Source organism: Coregonus clupeaformis, chromosome 34 (genome assembly GCF_020615455.1).
Source record: "Coregonus clupeaformis isolate EN_2021a chromosome 34, ASM2061545v1, whole genome shotgun sequence".
Lineage (NCBI taxonomy): Eukaryota > Metazoa > Chordata > Actinopteri > Salmoniformes > Salmonidae > Coregonus > Coregonus clupeaformis.
In genome coordinates this window covers 9,058,592-9,076,039 of record NC_059225.1, presented here as the reverse complement: position 1 = coordinate 9,076,039, position 17,448 = coordinate 9,058,592, and the positions used below count along the sequence as shown (strand labels likewise).

Genomic DNA, 17,448 nt, shown 5'->3' with positions numbered 1-17,448 from the left:
TTGTCATAAGTACCCTATCATGCAATGAGTTTACGCACTGCAACAACACTTTCATGTCACCCCCCCCAAGTGTTCACAATTAGCAAAGTAAAACGGGGTATTTCAGAGTATTTCTTAACAAAAACTGACATACATTACTTATGGTTTCAACGTTTCAAACTGTTTTTGGAACTAACTTACTTTGTGTCATTGCACGTAAAAATATATAATTGGATGAATTCCCATTGGTCAAACGTACATGCTTGTCTTTTCTGGATGATCACAGTGCCTGAGACTGCCCTATGATCAAGTGGGCTTTCAATGCAGCCAATTTCTCCCCTCCTCTGTCCACCCGGGAATAGCCTATTGTTACAACGAGCCTGATAGGTCAAAAGAGGTATACACCTCTAGCCCCAAATACAGATCTTTTGAAATAATCAGTCTAATTCATGTCATTGCCCATCTCCATATAGGGCTGATCAAACCTCTTTATAAAGAGTGATGGAGACCAGGGGAGACAGACCAGGGAAGACAGACCAGGGGAGACAGACCAGGGAAGACAGACCAGGGGAGACAGACCAGGGAAGACAGACCAGGGAAGACAGACCAGGGGAGACAGACCAGGGAAGACAGACCAGGGAAGACACAAGGCACCGGACATCCTGAAGGTAAGCATATAGAGGCAGTCCGCTGAGGAGGGCAAAGATAATCATCATAGGACCTAACACTAGTCATTACCCACATAAAACTGCTCAGTTGATTGATATTGGTCTTTGTATTTGTCTATTTCATTCTCAGTAGAGATCCTTTCCAACGTATCCAAGGGGTGACCAACAACAGGTAAGCCTCATAGTCTTCTAAAATAGAGGTTCTACAACACGCCTCCTAGTGGTTTGCGTGAAGTCTTTAAATGTGTTTCATGAAAACTGTTAACAGCTTGCCAAATTCGTATACTAATAACATTTTTTATTTAGGTCTGTACTCATTAATCTAGTCAACTTTTATATGTTGCGTAATATGTCTTTCCCGTATAGTAATTACATGTTGTCAGTGTCATCGATAACACAAGCTGTAGATTTTAGCTACAGTGGACCTAGCTACTTTTGGTCTGCTGTGAACCTCACATGTTTTGGTTTATTTTCAATGTGCTATTGGTTTGCTGGCCTTCATATTGTTCAGATAAAGTCTCATCAATCTAGGATTCTAAATCTGGTACCCTAGTGGTGTTCTGCCTCAACAGGTTTTCTTTAAGCTATTATTCCAAAGTTATTTTGGTCTGCCATGACCAGTATGCCATGCTGCAGAATACTACTCATATAAACAGTATATACATACAGTGATACTAATATCCAATGTTTCAATTGATTTAGGTCTTTGGGGTTAACATTTTTGGGACCAATTTAAATAACAATAATTTAAGTATTAAGGCTAATTGACATTACAACACTGGTCGAGAACAGGGAACTACAGCCCCGGTGTCACACTCTGGCTCCAAGGACTGTGTGTTAGAGCCAGGGTGTATTTCATTTGGTGGTGTTGGGTTGGGTGAGTTTCATTTGTTTGTGTTTTTGGTGATTGGTTAATGACTCCCAATCGGAGGTAACGAGTGTCAGCTGTCGGCTCGTTATCTCTGATTGGGAGCCATATATATTCTGTGTGTTTTCTCCTGTGTTTTGTGGGTTATTGTTCCGTGTTCAGTCGTGTCACTGAGGACTTCATTATCGTCATTTGTTGTTTTTTCGTGGTTGCTTTATTTAATAAAGTCATCATGTTCACTCCACGCGCTGCGTATTGGTCCGCTCCTTCAGACGATCGTGACACCCGGAGCCCTAAAGGTGTTGATTTATTTAATATTATTTTATATTAGCGCTTTACACTGATATTAGATTATTACAACAATATCCATGGTTTCCTTTGTCATTAACAGAATAAAATGTAAAACTATAAAAATATGTTTGATATTGTAATAAATACTGTAAAGTAAAATGGTTGTGGTTTCTTAAAGATGCACTAAGCAGAAATCGTTCCGCTTTTCCATAACCCCAAATATAGTTTTTTTCAGCTTTTAGAAGCTGTTGTACAAAACTGAAAGTAAAAGACGCAAAAACAAAACTTAAGAACGGGGAAGCAAAGAAATAGCAGAACAGAGAACAGATCTACAGCTTCTTAGCCTTACGTTCAATCATCATGACAGATCTATAACACATATTTCTATGTTAAGTTGGTTGGGTCGCCCAAAAAGTTACATATGGCAGCTTTAAGTTTAATAACAGTTTGTTATGAGAATCCTAGCATACAACAAACCTTGTCAACAGTGAGAAGACAGCCACATGTAACTCTGAACTTTAGCTAATTTAACCTAATAATACATACACAAATACACACATATCCACAATCACAAACACATAATATTATTCCAACTCAAACCTGGTACTGTGTGTAATATATACTGTATGTATGTATTCAATGCTCTTTTCCTGCCTGCACAGATTTAAGAAATGGGGGACGCGTTAATGGCAGAGTTTGGCGGCGCAGCTTCCTATCTGCGTAAATCAGACAAGGAGCGTATGGAATGCCAGACTAGACCCTTTGACATAAAGAGGGAGTGCTATGTGCCTGACCCTGAGGTTGAGTACGTCAAGGGCACAATCACCAGCAGAGACGGGGCTAAAGTCACCGTTGATACTGAGTTTGGAAAGGTAAATATTTTGGTGAAAACCGTTTCTGAAAATATATGACCTGGAAAATCACAAGATAATACATTTTCTACTAGGATAACTCTATGATTGATGAACAGTTAAGCTATAAACTGAATTGAGTTATGTGCTTTACTGTTTACTATAAACAATTATTCTCACAAGAGATAACAAAGAGCAAAATCCTAACTTGAGATCTTTAACTTTCATGCAAATCAGACATTACATGTAAATGTATAATTTGTGAAAATTCAACGTGTGAAATCTCAAGATAGGATTTCTCTCGAAGTAAATACCTCTACACCTTGAAAATGAAACAAAATAACTTAATTTGCTATTTTTTCAGACTGTTACTGTGAAGGAGGACGACGTCCACCCCCAGAACCCGCCAAAGTTCGATAAAATTGAGGACATGGCGATGTTCACCTTCCTGCACGAGCCTGCTGTGCTGTTTAACCTCAAAGAGCGTTACGCAGCCTGGATGATCTACGTAAGTCATGCCTGCTAATATCTCCATTAAATCAAACATTTATTCAAATGAATGAAACTAAATCTGCATCCCCCTGGTCTTCCACAGACCTACTCAGGGCTGTTCTGTGTCACGGTCAACCCCTACAAGTGGCTGCCAGTGTACGATCAGTCTGTTGTCAATGCATACAGAGGCAAGAAGAGGACAGAAGCTCCTCCTCACATCTTCTCCATCTCTGACAATGCCTACCAGTACATGTTGTCAGGTAAAATATCACTTTTCCTTTTAATCTACATTGGCATATCAAATGTTGTTTGGATAATGACACATTTACTGATACTTCTCTTTCAACAGACAGGGAAAATCAGTCTGTTCTTATCACGTAAGTACATCAACCAAAGGTTATATTGATTTGAGGATATTTAAAATTAAGATACATTTTTGAGACATCAACGTTTGTATTTCCAATCCCAGTGGAGAATCCGGTGCTGGAAAGACTGTGAACACCAAGAGAGTCATCCAGTACTTCGCCAGTATTGCTGCTGTTGCCGGAAAGAAAAGTGCAGCAGAAGAAAAAAAGGTAAATAGAATGCAAAATGTTCCTCATTATCGATCCTAAATTAAACATTCTTCATGGCTGGATGAGCATATGTTGACAAACACTATTGATTTTCACTATAGCATTTTGACACTGTATGGATGTTGGTTTCTAGGGGACCCTGGAGGATCAAATCATCCAGGCCAATCCTGCCCTGGAGGCTTTTGGTAATGCCAAGACCATCAGGAATGACAACTCCTCCCGATTCGTAAGTTTGGTCTTTGTTCGCAGTCAAATACCATTCAAATCTTATCATAAATGTTTCATCTTATCTGTTACCTTCTCGATTTGAATTTCATTAGGATAAGAATTGTATTAAGATCCCCATTAGTGGATGTCATGACGTCAGCTAATCTTCCTCAGGCCCATCAGCAAATCTTCCCTTTTGGGACTGTATGTGTGCAACAGACCTGGGTTTAAATAGTATTTGTTTTCTTTCAAATACTTTTAGTGTTTGATCGAGTCTGCCTAGAGTGTGAAAGGTGTGATTTAAACTTTTGGGACTATTCCATCAGTTCCATTACACCATGCAAGCTCAATCAAGCACACCTAAGGTATTCAAAAAGAAAACAAATACTACTTGAACCCAGATCTGGTGTGCTCATTCATTTCTGCCTTGACAATAACTTACAGGGTAAATTCATCCGAATTCATTTTGGAGTCACTGGGAAACTTTCGTCTGCTGACATTGAGACTTGTGAGTAAAAATCAAATCAAATGTTATTTGTTACATACACGTGTTTAGCAGATGTTATTGCGGGTGTAGCGAAACGCTTGTGCTTCTAGCTCCGACAGTCCAGTAATATCTAACAATTTCACAACATACACCCAATACACACAAATCTAAGTAAGGAATGGAATTTAAGAATATATACATATGGACGAGCAATGACAGAGCGGCATGGACTAAGATACAGTAGAATATTATAGAATAGTATGTTTGCTCAGGCTTGAACAGATCTCTTTGACAGGAAACACATTAATACCAAAAGCACTTTTCCATACTGATCAGATCTTCTGGAGAAGTCACGTGTAACTTTCCAGCTCAAGGCTGAGAGAGACTATCACATCTTCTACCAGATCCTGTCCCAAAAGAAACCAGAACTGCTGGGTGAGTATTAAATCATCAAACTGTGTACTGAGCGGGGTTGAGGTCTAATTCTGAATTCAACTGAGAATTTCCGATTACAGATTTACAGATTTATTGGATCCCTTGATAAAGATTAGCAAAATAAATACTGTATAAATAAAAAATACAAACACTGAGCTACATTTTGTTTATTTATATATATTTGATACTAATTCAATTACTCAGAGAAATATATTTGGTTTAACAAAATCCTTGTGAGGATAACGACACTGAGCCTTTTTCTAAAATGTCTTATGAGATTGAAGAACACATTGGAAGGGATCTTAGATCAGTGGTTCCCAAACTGTGGGGTGCACCCCGGTCGGCAGGGGGGGCCCTTATGCTATATTATGCTATGGCTTATACCACGGCCAGAACACAAATTAAACTGTGCTGTTCAATTCTTTTCAGAGATGCTACTCATCACCAGCAATCCCTATGACTACGCCTTCATCTCCCAAGGAGAGATTGCTGTAACTTCCATTAATGATTCAGATGAGCTAATGGCTACTGATGTGAGTAAAATATGTTCATGAACACTGTATGTGATAATATTCCACTTGTATCCAACTCTCTACAATACAAAACAATGGCCTTTATTTTGGAACTAGGATGCCTTTAATGTGCTGGGCTTCTCCCAAGAGGAGATTAATGGCATTTATAAGCTGACTGGTGCCATCATGCACTATGGTAACCTGAAGTTCAAGAACAAGCAGAGGGAGGAGCAAGCAGAGGCAGACGGCACTGAGGGTGAGCACTGAGCATTTAAAACCTCTCACTTTAACATACAGTAATCTCTGAAAAATCTGACGGTCACAATGCCTCCTCCAACCATAAAACTTTGCCTTTCCAGATATTGACAAAGCCGCATATCTGATGTGCCTGAACTCTGCTGACCTGGTCAAGGGGCTGTGTCACCCAAGGGTCAAAGTAGGAAATGAGTGGGTCACCAAAGGTCAGAGTGTCGACCAGGTGAGTCTCAAAAAAGTTGTACATTTCCAGGAGATAATAATTTTGAGCATAAAACTTCTGTTTAGAGTTGCTAATATTTTCATGCCTGTGATTCCCCATTGAGCATGCTTTTTAGTCCAGGAAAATGCCTGATCTGTGTCTGGGAAACTGTCCCTATGTTGAGTCTATGTTTTGGTAAATTATTTTCTCAATATTTTGTAGGTGTACTACTCCATTGGTGCACTGGCAAAGAAAATTTACGAGAACATGTTCCTCTGGATGGTGATAAGAATCAACCTTACTCTGGACACAAAGAACGCTCGCCAGCACTACATTGGTGTGCTGGACATTGCTGGCTTTGAGATCTTTGATGTGAGTGTTTGATGTAAATTTGATCAATAGGACACGTCATGAAACGATTCATCTAAAACATTACAGCTGACAAAATAATGTAACTGTGAACTTCTTTTTCAGTTCAACACCTTTGAGCAGCTGTGCATCAACTTCACTAATGAGAAGCTGCAGCAGTTCTTCAACCACCACATGTTTGTGCTGGAGCAGGAGGAGTACAAGAAAGAGGGTATCGTCTGGGAGTTCATTGACTTCGGCATGGACTTGGCTGCCTGCATTGACCTCATTGAAAGGGTTGGTGTCTTCAGTTTCACAGTAGTTTAATTTATATGATTGAATCTTTGAGATTTCAAACATTACAAGGGCAATCTTCCTAAATGTGCAACAACAAATTATTCTGATATTTATTCACTATGCTTTTCCCTTAGTATTAATTTATTTTCATTCATTTTCCCTTTTAGCCCATGGGTATCATGTCCATCCTTGAAGAGGAGTGCATGTTCCCCAAGGCCAGTGATTCTACATTCAAAGCTAAGCTGTATGACACCCATCTGGGCAAAAATGCATGCTTCCAGAAGCCTAGGATTATTAAGGGTAGACCAGAGGCCCATTTCTCCCTGGTTCACTATGCTGGCACTGTTGATTACAACATTGGTAACTGGCTGGTGAAGAACAAGGACCCGCTGAATGAGACTGTGGTCGGACTGTTCCAGAAGTCAAGTCTTAAGTTCCTGGCCAACCTGTTTGTAAGCTATGCTGGTGCAGAAGGAGGTACTATGTGTTTTTATCTGCAAAGACTAAAAAAACACTAAAATAAATACAAATGTACATGACAGTAGTAATAATAGTATATTTGAATTATTTCATTATCATACAGGTGCTGAAGAAAAAGCAGCTGGAGGAAAGAAGAAGAAAGGTTCTTCCTTCCAGACTGTGTCTGCTTTGCACAGGGTAAATCTGACTTCAAATCAATATACTTCTGATGTTTTCAAACGGCAGAAAATAACAAATGTATTATATTTGCGCTACATTTGAAATGCCAGTATGTTGTGGATTGTCATGTTAGCATTAAATGCCGTTGTGACTCGTGAGGTACTGGGAGAGTCATTCATTGATGGAAAATTCTACATTTGTCATACTCACAGGAGAACTTGGGTAAACTCATGACCAACTTGAGGTCTACTCACCCCCACTTTGTGCGTTGCCTCATCCCCAACGAGACCAAGACTCCTGGGGCCATGGAAAATCCTCTGGTCATGCACCAGCTGCGCTGTAACGGTGTGCTGGAAGGCATCAGGATCTGCAGAAAGGGCTTCCCCAACAGGATCCTGTATGCTGACTTCAAACAAAGGTTAAAATTATTATGAATTTCCTTTCCAAAATAAATTCAACTGTTTACCTATTCAGGTGTTCCATTATTGAAGATAATTGCTTTCTGATTTAAATTCAGATACCGCATCCTCAATCCAAATGCTATCCCTGAGGGTCAGTTCATTGACAACATGAAGGCAGCCGAAAAACTGCTGGGCTCTCTGGACATTGACCACACCCAGTACAGATTAGGACACACTAAGGTAAGTTCTCTAAATAGATGAAAAGCAATAAGACTTGTTGGACCAGGATGGAAAAATAGCAGCAATTACGGGGTCCAAGCAGTATATTACTACTACACCACCATCAGGTTAACCTGAGCAATGCCTCTTCAAATAACTGCTGATATACCACTGAGCATGATTACTACATATTATCTGTCTCTAGGGGAAATGGATCAAGTCAAGAGATACAAATATATACAAATATAAACCATGTAGTAGACACAGATGTGGCTACATATAAGACATTAAAAGCATTGTGGCCATATTGTTTGAGATAGACTTCCTCACATATTTTTAAAGGACATTTGTTTTTAACTCTCGGTAATGCTTGGACTGAAGTTGTAAAATCAATTGCACATTACAGGGCCAACTTGTGGTCAATTTGTGCCATTTTCGCAGAGGCAAGAAATCAGCAATCTAAACATGACTACCAAGTTTTGTACATCTGGGAGATACCACATTCAAGTTATTTATGGTCAACTGGCAGAAAAATACAATGGTACAAATACAAGACGATCCAAGCACCACATTATGGCCTTTGTGAATCATTAGGTGTTCTTCAAGGCTGGTCTCCTGGGTACCCTTGAGGAGATGAGAGACGATCGTCTCGCTCTTATCATCACTGGCATGCAGGCCCGATCACGTGGTCTACTTGCCAGAATTGAGTTCCAGAAAATTGTTGACCGCAGGTTGGAATAGGACTAGATCAAACTTTTGCAGACAATATGGTGGAGGTGGAAAAGGTATAACAAGATAATTGTATTCAATGTCACAGGGATGCCTTGCTTGTGATCCAATGGAACATTCGTGCCTTCATGGGTGTCAAGAATTGGCCCTGGATGAAGATGTTCTTCAAGATCAAACCTCTGCTGAAGTCAGCAGAGACTGAGAAGGAGATGGCCAACATGAAGGAAGAATTCCTGAAGCTTAAAGAGGTTTATGCTAAAACTGAAGCCCGTAGAAAGGAGCTAGAAGAGAAGATGGTCTCCCTTATCCAAGAGAAGAATGACTTGCAGCTCGCTGTACAAACTGTGAGTAACTTTAACTACACTAAAGTTACTTTAATGTACTCACATCCTTTGTTAAAATGTCCTTTCTGGTTAGCTTTTTACTAATTAGAGAAATAGAAAAACAGAAAAATAAGAGATATGATTTGCTAAATAGGTATGTACAATCAGTGGAGCATTTGTAGTGTCCAAATATTTTGCCACCAAACAAACTTCTGAGCTTTGGAGAATTGTATATACTTATAATAAATTGACACATTGACAGTCAGAAGACACTATTGGTGATGCTGAAGAGAGATGCGAGGGTCTGATCAAGAGCAAAATCCAGCTTGAGGCCAAAGCCAAAGAGCTGACAGAAAGACTGGAGGATGAGGAGGAGATGAATTCAGAGCTGACTGCTAAGAAGAGGAAGCTGGAAGATGAGTGCTCAGAACTCAAGAAGGACATTGACGATCTGGAGCTCACTCTGGCTAAAGTGGAGAAGGAGAAGCATGCCACAGAGAACAAGGTAAACGTTTTTCTTCATTCTTGTATTGTTAAAACTCCAATTGATTGGTCTGGATGAAAGCGTAATGACATTGTTCTGTTTCCTGTAGGTTAAAAACCTGACTGAGGAGATGGCGGCTCTGGATGAAATCATTGCCAAGCTGACCAAGGAGAAGAAGGCTCTGCAGGAGGCTCATCAGCAAACGCTGGATGACTTGCAAAGTGAGGAGGATAAGGTCAACACGCTGACCAAGGCCAAAGCCAAACTGGAACAGCAAGTTGATGATGTGAGTACCAAACAGGAAATCATAAAAATTACAACAAAAAAAGTAATATCCTAAAATAGGCTACAGTACAATATTGTTTAATATATCCTTTATCAGCTGGAAGGGTCTCTGGAGCAAGAGAAGAAGGTGAGGATGGACCTTGAGAGAGCCAAGAGAAAGCTGGAAGGAGACTTGAAGTTGACCCAGGAGAGCCTAATGGACCTGGAGAACGACAAGCAGCAGCTGGAGGAGAGAATGAAGAAGTAAGATCACAACCCACAAAATCTCATGAATAATTATGTTACAGAAAGCGCTAAAATGTGTGCTTTACTTATCAGGAAGGATTTTGAGACAAGCCAACTCAACAGCAAGATTGAGGATGAGCAGGCCATGAGTGCCCAGCTTCAGAAGAAACTGAAGGAGCTGCAGGTATTTTAATAGTATTGTTGAAAAGGGAATCTTTGTGTTACACTTGTTTATGTTCTGTTCGTACCAAAACATTTGAATTCCCTCCATTTCAGGCCCGCATTGAAGAGCTGGAGGAAGAGCTGGAGGCTGAGAGAGCTGCCCGTGCCAAGGTGGAGAAACAGAGGGCAGACTTGTCCAGAGAGCTGGAGGAGATCAGTGAGAGGCTGGAGGAGGCGGGTGGAGCCACTGCTGCCCAGATTGAGATGAACAAGAAGAGGGAGGCTGAGTTCCAGAAGGTGCGCAGAGACCTTGAAGAGGCTACTCTGCAGCATGAGGCTACAGCTGCCACTCTGAGGAAGAAAAATGCGGACAGTGTGGCTGACCTGGGAGAGCAGATTGACAACCTTCAGAGAGTGAAGCAGAAGCTGGAGAAGGAGAAGAGTGAGCTCAGGCTGGAGCTGGATGATGTGGTCTCCAACATGGAGCAGATTGTCAAGTCCAAAGTATGTGGTATCATTGAGCAATCATAACATGTGTTATCTCTACATGATTTTCAAAGATGGAATCTAGTGATGGTGTTCCGTCATTCAAAAAACAAATCTGTTTTTAGACAAACTTGGAGAAAATGTGCCGCACTCTAGAGGACCAGATGAGTGAATACAGGACGAAAGCTGAGGAAGGACAGCGATCCATCAATGATTTCACCATGCAGAAAGCAAAGCTTCAAACTGAGAATGGTATATTAACTAAAAACCTGGACATTCACATGAACAGCCACAATGAATAACCACAATAAATAATATAATTTAAATTAATTTGAATTGTATTAAAACAGGTGAACTTGCCAGACAGCTGGAGGAGAAGGACTCTCTGGTCTCCCAACTGACCAGAGGTAAGCAGTCCAACGTTCAGCAGATTGAAGACCTCAAGAGACAACTGGAGGAGGAAGTCAAGGTATTTATACAAAAAAATGCAGTGTCCATAATCAACTTCATTTATCCTCTGGCATAATTACAGATAATCTTTTTAATGTCCTTACCAGGCAAAGAACGCACTTGCCCATGCGGTGCAGTCTGCTCGCCATGACTCCGACCTGCTCCGGGAGCAGTATGAGGAGGAGCAGGAGGCCAAGGCTGAGCTGCAGCGTGGCATGTCCAAGGCCAACGCTGAGGTGGCTCAGTGGAGAACCAAGTATGAAACTGATGCCATCCAGAAGACTGAGGAGCTTGAAGACGCAAAGTAAGTTTAATTTAAATTATTATACAAAATTCTTGTAACCAATAGAATGTTATATATATGGGGGATACAACCATCCCAGCTCTGCAGATTTTGCTGTGAAGACAGAATCATTAGATCATTTGTTTTGGTACTGTCCATATGTAGCTTGTTTTTGGTCGCAGGTTCAGGAATGGCTGAAAATTTTTTGTCTGGAGTTAACCTAGCACTGCTGGGTGATCTGAAAAGTCATAGTCAATCAATCAATAATATAATAATACTCTTAGCAATTTTTTTTATCTTTAATCTACAATCTGTAGAAACTATGAGAATAGAAAGGTTCAGAACTTTTGTGAAACATCACAGCACAGTTGAAAAGTATATGGCAAATAGAAATCAAAACTGGATGGTGTTCAGAGATAGATGGGAGGGGTTGAGGGTAGCTGAAGGCTGGGACTAAAAACAAAGCAAAAGGTAACTAATGTAAAATACACTGTGTCCGTAAAATGTAAATAGTATGAAAAAAAAGCTGGAAGTAGAAGTAGAAGCCCATAAGTTTACTCCAATTAGGGAAGGGGTGGTAGGGTTAGGAGCAAATAATAAACTAAAATATATTTAAAATAATATATATATATATATATATATATATATATATATATATATATATATATATATATATATATATATATATATATATATATATATATATATATATATATAAATATATCTTTATAAAAAATATATATGGGGGATTGGAAATGATGCAGAAATTACTTTGATAGAAGCCACAATCTATTTGCAATATTAAAGCCAAAAATATATATATATTTTCTTACTTTCTCTTACTTTTAAGGCTATTCAACCTTGGCTGAATTAGTGACAAACAACAGTACATGACGAATGATACATGGATTACCTGATATACAACCATTTTATATCAGACAGAAAAAAGGCAGCTGTTCTTAAATGGGTTTCTCATCTATGTCAATCTAGGAAGAAGTTGGCTCAGCGTCTGCAGGATGCAGAGGAAGCTGTGGAAGCTGTTAACGCTAAATGCTCCTCCCTGGAAAAGACTAAACACCGACTCCAGAATGAGATTGAAGATCTCATGGTGGATGTGGAGAGATCCAATGCATCTGCTGCCGCTCTGGACAAAAAGCAAAGGAACTTCGACAAGGTAAGAAAATAAATTGTATTCACAAGTCCTATTAGCCTTTATTATAGTACATGGTAGGGGCATCAGGTAGCCTAGTGGTTAGAGAAGCGGGCCTTGAATCCCAGCTCAGATGACAAAATCTGGCGTTGAATTAGCCGGCAACCAGAAGGTTGCTGTCATCATCCTACATAATACCATCACATGCCGTTGTGCCCTTGAGCAAGGAACTTCAACCCCTATAATTGCTCCAGGGGAGTTGCACTGCGGCAGACCCAGTGTTTCCAGCCCTTATGTCTCGGGGGCTTGGGTTGTGAGCATCCTTCTTCTGTAAGCTAATGGACAATAAAGTACATCTTATCCTAATCATGTACTGTATTGAAACCACTTACGTTTCCAGGTCCTGGCTGAGTGGAAGCAGAAGTTTGAAGAGTCTCAGACTGAGCTGGAGAGCTCCCAGAAAGAGGCCAGATCTCTCAGCACTGAACTCTTCAAACTCAAAAACTCTTACGAGGAATCTCTGGATCATCTGGAGACCATGAAGAGGGAGAACAAGAACCTCCAAGGTCAGAGCATATGCATTATTGGACTATAGAACTTAGTTAATTAAAGATCGATATGTTATAGAGATCACAGAAATATATTAGTTATTAGGCTTGGAAGTTTTTCCATATATACCGTATACAAGGGTATTTTGAATTACCGATGGTATGAATTTCAATACTGTAAAGTTAACTATCTAAGATGTGCCAAATAAATCTACACTGCCAGTAATACAGTATACCCCGGTATGAAGGTATGAAAATCTGGATACCGCCCTACCCTACTAGTTGTCACAGAAAGATTCTGATGTAAAATTATATTTTTCCACAGAGGAGATTTCTGACCTGACTGAGCAACTTGGTGAAGGAGGAAAGAGCATCCATGAGCTGGAGAAGATCCGTAAACAGCTGGAGCAGGAGAAGGCTGAGATACAGTCTGCTCTAGAGGAAGCTGAGGTGAGAATAGAAAACATTTACTGATACTGAAAGTACCAGAATTTAATTAGAAGATTTTACAAAGTATGGGTGGCTTTGTTTTCATAGGGCTCCCTAGAACATGAAGAGGGTAAGATCCTGAGAGCACAGCTGGAGTTCAACCAGGTCAAAGCTGATATTGAACGGAAACTGGTGGAGAAGGATGAGGAGATGGAGATGAATAAGAGGAACCAGCAGAGAGTGGTGGATACCCTGCAAAGCTCCCTGGAGTCAGAGACTCGCAGTAGGAATGAAGCTCTCAGGCTGAAGAAGAAGATGGAGGGAGATCTCAATGAGATGGAGATCCAGCTCAGCCAGGCTAACAGGCAGGCAGCAGAGGCCCAGAAGCAACTTAAAGGTCTCCATTCCCATCTGAAGGTAATACTTCCACACCATTGAACTAAAAACATTGCTTGTGCCTTCACAAAAAGCCAAACCACACTGTGAAACAAAATAAATATAGTAAAATCATAAATTCTTTCTACAGGATTCTCAAATGCAGCTGGATGATGCTCTTCGTTCCAATGATGACCTGAAGGAGAACATTGCCATTGTGGAGAGACGCAGCAACCTGATGCAGGCTGAACTGGATGAGCTGAGAGCCATGGTGGAGCAGACTGAGAGAGGCCGCAAACTGGCTGAGCAGGAACTGCTGGATGTTAGTGAGAGAGTTCAGCTGCTGCACTCACAGGTAAGACGGTAATAGATAACAATAAGTGTTCTACTTAAAAGTCTGCTACTTGAGGTATGTAGAGGTAATATAACAGTAATTTGTCATATACATGTGTAGAACACCAGCCTGTTGAGCCAGAAGAAGAAGCTGGAGGGTGACACATCCCAGCTTCAGAATGAAGTGGAGGAGGCTGTGCAGGAGTGCAGAAACGCTGAAGAAAAGGCCAAGAAGGCCATTACTGATGCTGCCATGATGGCAGAGGAGCTGAAGAAGGAGCAGGACACCAGTTCTCACCTGGAGCGCATGAAGAAGAACATGGAGCAGACCATCAAGGACCTGCAGCACCGCCTGGATGAAGCTGAACAAATCGCCATGAAAGGTGGCAAGAAGCAGATCCAGAAGCTGGAGTCCAGAGTAAGGCCCAGCTACATTATCTTCTATTCATTCTAAATCATTTTTCATATTTCTAGTCATATTTCTAGCTTTAATATTAAAAGCAGTGGTAACTAACAACATAATTGGAAATAATGTGTTAACATCCATCATGTCTTTCTAGGTGAGGGAGCTAGAGAGTGAATTTGAAATGGAGCAAAGGAGGAGCAGTGATTCTGTGAAAGGAGTCCGTAAATATGAGCGACGCATCAAGGAGCTCACCTACCAGGTACATCATATATTTTAATTTAACAGTGCACTATTAACGTGCTAAGAATCAAATGTAAGATACATTACAATTTTTTCCCTTTCTTTTTGGGTACAGACTGAGGAAGACCGTAAGAATTTGTCCCGTCTTCAGGACCTGGTGGACAAACTGCAGCTGAAGGTCAAATCCTACAAGAGAACTTCAGAGGAGGCTGTAAGTAGAAAACATTCCATCATCCAACTGATGCATCTGTCATTCTCTAGTTGTTGTTTGCAAGAAACGACACATTATTCACAGGATTTTTAACATTCATATTTAACATTATTCACAGGAGGAACAAGCCAATTCCAATTTGGGCAAGTTCCGCAAGATTCAGCATGAACTGGATGAGGCAGAGGAGAGGGCTGATATTGCTGAGTCTCAGGTCAACAAGATGAGAGCCAAGAGTCGTGATTCTGGCTCCAAGGTCAGTGAAGTTGCTGTTTCAATGTACATAGTTGTGATGGTTATAATTTAGCAGATTCCCATTTGTAATGTATGGCAAAATCCTCAACCTTAAATAGCTTCAACGCTAAAGTCTGGGATCTGGGACTCTGTTTAATGGTCATTTAAATTCTCTATATTCACCTGTTGATTCCTGAAGAAAATATGTAATACATTAATTATTTGTTACATTGTTACCAAGTAACTATACCTGTTGAAGTTCCCAACTGTAAAATTTCAACCAGAGGTCACAGTATAAAATGGCAGTATAAAATGTTTTCCAGTACACAGTAAACATTTTCTCATGATGAATCCATCTTCTCTGTCACAGAAAGGAAAGGAAGAGGAGTGAGGTCAAGAGTTGTGATGCCCGCTCCCAGGTCAGTTCTTCTAATCAAATTCATTATATTGGTTATAATTTGCAAATTTCCTCATGTCAACTATGTCAACAGCTTCTACCTCAATAGCTTTGTAAGTATTTGATGTCCAATAACCATACTATCATTCATATAACTACCTATACATTTGAATAATGTTCCCTGTCATGGGTTCTTTTTTAAAAGAATATTATGTGGTTCGTCAACTATAAATTACCCAACTTCAATAGCTTTGAAAGTATTTGATGTCCAATAACCATACTATCATTCATATAACTTTTGAATAATGTTCCCTGTCATAGTTAATTACATTTCAACCTTTATCCATCTTCTGTCACAGAAACGACATGATGAAGAGTGAAGCTCTCGGATGGACCTTTCTGAACATCTCCTGACTGTAGTGATTTAGTTTTCTATATTCTCCATGTAACATGAGCAGAATAAAGAATGAAGTCAAGTTAAAATAGCCCCTCTGTGTTTTTCTTGATTCTATTACAAACAGGAATTCCAGACATTTTATAAGCATGAAATCCACTATTATTTAACAAAATTAAGTAAACACTGGTTTTCATAGTGATACCTTCCCCCACAGAGAATCATGAAAATAGACAAACATCTCTCTGGGGGGTACTCCTGAGCCAAATTGGGTCCCCATAAATTAGTGGCTTCCAACCAGGGGTACTAGTACACCTGGGGTTACTTGGCCTATCCAGCCTATCCACATGGGTGACTTGAGAAGACTCATGAGACCATATGCCTACTGGTAAAATTCACGTGGGGGGAATTTCAGGGGTATTCTGGGCAGAGCAAAATTCAGTTGGTCATACAGTAATCGAAAAAGGTTGGGAACTGCCCTAAATGGACAGAAACATTGTTCAGAAAATACCTAATTAGACAGAAAGTGAAACACCGACCCACACCGATTAACAATATATTTTGTTTTCCTAAAACTTAAGAGTTTGTGAGGTTTCATGAGAATTTGATTAATATTAGATCATATTTGCATGTGACCCAACACTACATCCATGGAGAAACTTTATCTGCTGACAAAAAGGCACTAGAGTTTTAGCGTTTGTTGATTTTCTGCTGAAAGAAATCAACACAGCGACAGGTGGCAAGTGAATTTACACCACATAAACACAGCGACAGGTGGCAAGTGAATTTACACCACATAAAATCATCAAAAATCAGTTGCCTAGCATCCTGTTTGCTACGTCCCCCGGACACGTGTTCCCTTTTTCTAAACGTTCTCTAAAAACCTGTCACTGAAATTCACACTTTTACTCAATACAACACATTTAATTTAACTTCACACTGTTCAGTGTATAATAGAATGCTGCATAGAATGGCTGATTTGCTCATATTTGCAAAAGCCTACCTGTGATTTGGCTGAAGGAATGGGAGGTAGGAATATACATGCATCATGATGATGTCGGATCACCACCTCAAGCTGAACCTCGGCAAGACGGAGCTGCTCTTCCTCCCGGGGAAGGACTGCCCGCTCCATGATCTCGCCATCACGGTTGACAACTCCATTGTGTCCTCCTCCCAGAGTGCAAAGAACCTTGGCGTGACCCTGGACAACACCCTGTCGTTCTCCGCTAACATCTAAGCGGTGACCCGATCCTACAGGTTCATGCTCTACAACATTCGCAGAGTACGACCCTACCTTACACAGAAAGCGGCACAGGTCCTAATCCAGGCACTTGTCATCTCCCGTCTGGATTACTGTAACTCGCTGTTGGCTGGGCTCTCTGCCTGTGCCATTAAACCCCTACAACTTATCCAGAACGCTGCAGCCCGTCTGGTGTTCAACCTTCCCAAGTTCTCTCATGTCACCCCGCTCCTCCGCACACTCCACTGGCTTCCAGTTGAAGCTCGCATCTACTACAAAACCATGGTGCTTGCCTACGGAGCTGTGAGGGGAACGGCACCTCCTTACCTTCAGGCTCTGAT

General features: G+C 40.5%; 1 protein-coding gene across 2 annotated transcripts; it reads left to right on the top strand.

The window, feature by feature from the left end:
• The first annotated feature begins 561 nt into the window (after nucleotides 1–561).
• LOC121549716 (myosin-6) lies at nucleotides 562–15,950 on the top strand. 2 transcript variants are annotated; one of them, XM_041861558.1, is made up of 40 exons: nucleotides 562–647; nucleotides 778–819; nucleotides 2,469–2,678; nucleotides 3,022–3,165; nucleotides 3,253–3,409; nucleotides 3,499–3,526; nucleotides 3,619–3,724; nucleotides 3,858–3,950; nucleotides 4,376–4,439; nucleotides 4,755–4,853; nucleotides 5,283–5,386; nucleotides 5,483–5,621; nucleotides 5,725–5,843; nucleotides 6,045–6,194; nucleotides 6,297–6,467; nucleotides 6,635–6,944; nucleotides 7,051–7,124; nucleotides 7,319–7,524; nucleotides 7,624–7,747; nucleotides 8,321–8,457; nucleotides 8,544–8,799; nucleotides 9,041–9,283; nucleotides 9,372–9,548; nucleotides 9,645–9,790; nucleotides 9,866–9,956; nucleotides 10,049–10,438; nucleotides 10,546–10,672; nucleotides 10,771–10,889; nucleotides 10,978–11,174; nucleotides 12,144–12,327; nucleotides 12,704–12,869; nucleotides 13,177–13,301; nucleotides 13,389–13,697; nucleotides 13,807–14,010; nucleotides 14,110–14,406; nucleotides 14,549–14,653; nucleotides 14,750–14,845; nucleotides 14,964–15,098; nucleotides 15,447–15,495; nucleotides 15,833–15,950. In XM_041861558.1, exons 3-39 carry the CDS (start codon nucleotides 2,478–2,480, stop codon nucleotides 15,465–15,467), a joined length of 5,814 nt encoding a protein of 1,937 aa, XP_041717492.1. In that variant the 5' UTR covers nucleotides 562–647; nucleotides 778–819; nucleotides 2,469–2,477; the 3' UTR covers nucleotides 15,468–15,495; nucleotides 15,833–15,950. The 2 variants fall into 2 exon arrangements, with proteins under 2 accessions (XP_041717492.1, XP_041717493.1); XM_041861559.2 differs by having other exon boundaries at nucleotides 608–647; nucleotides 781–819.
• Nucleotides 15,951–17,448: the final 1,498 nt, after the last annotated feature.

What these genes read in the sequence shown, in the direction of transcription:
- LOC121549716 (XM_041861558.1), top strand. Translation starts at nt 2,478, where the DNA reads ATGGGGGACGCGTTAATGGCAGAGTTTGGCGGCGCAGCTTCCTATCTG. An exon ending in AATCAGTCTGTTCTTATCAC is followed by an intron (nt 3,527 to 3,618) that starts GTAAGTACATCA and finishes TTCCAATCCCAG; the next exon opens with TGGAGAATCCGGTGCTGGAA. An exon ending in CTGCTCTAGAGGAAGCTGAG is followed by an intron (nt 13,302 to 13,388) that starts GTGAGAATAGAA and finishes TTGTTTTCATAG; the next exon opens with GGCTCCCTAGAACATGAAGA.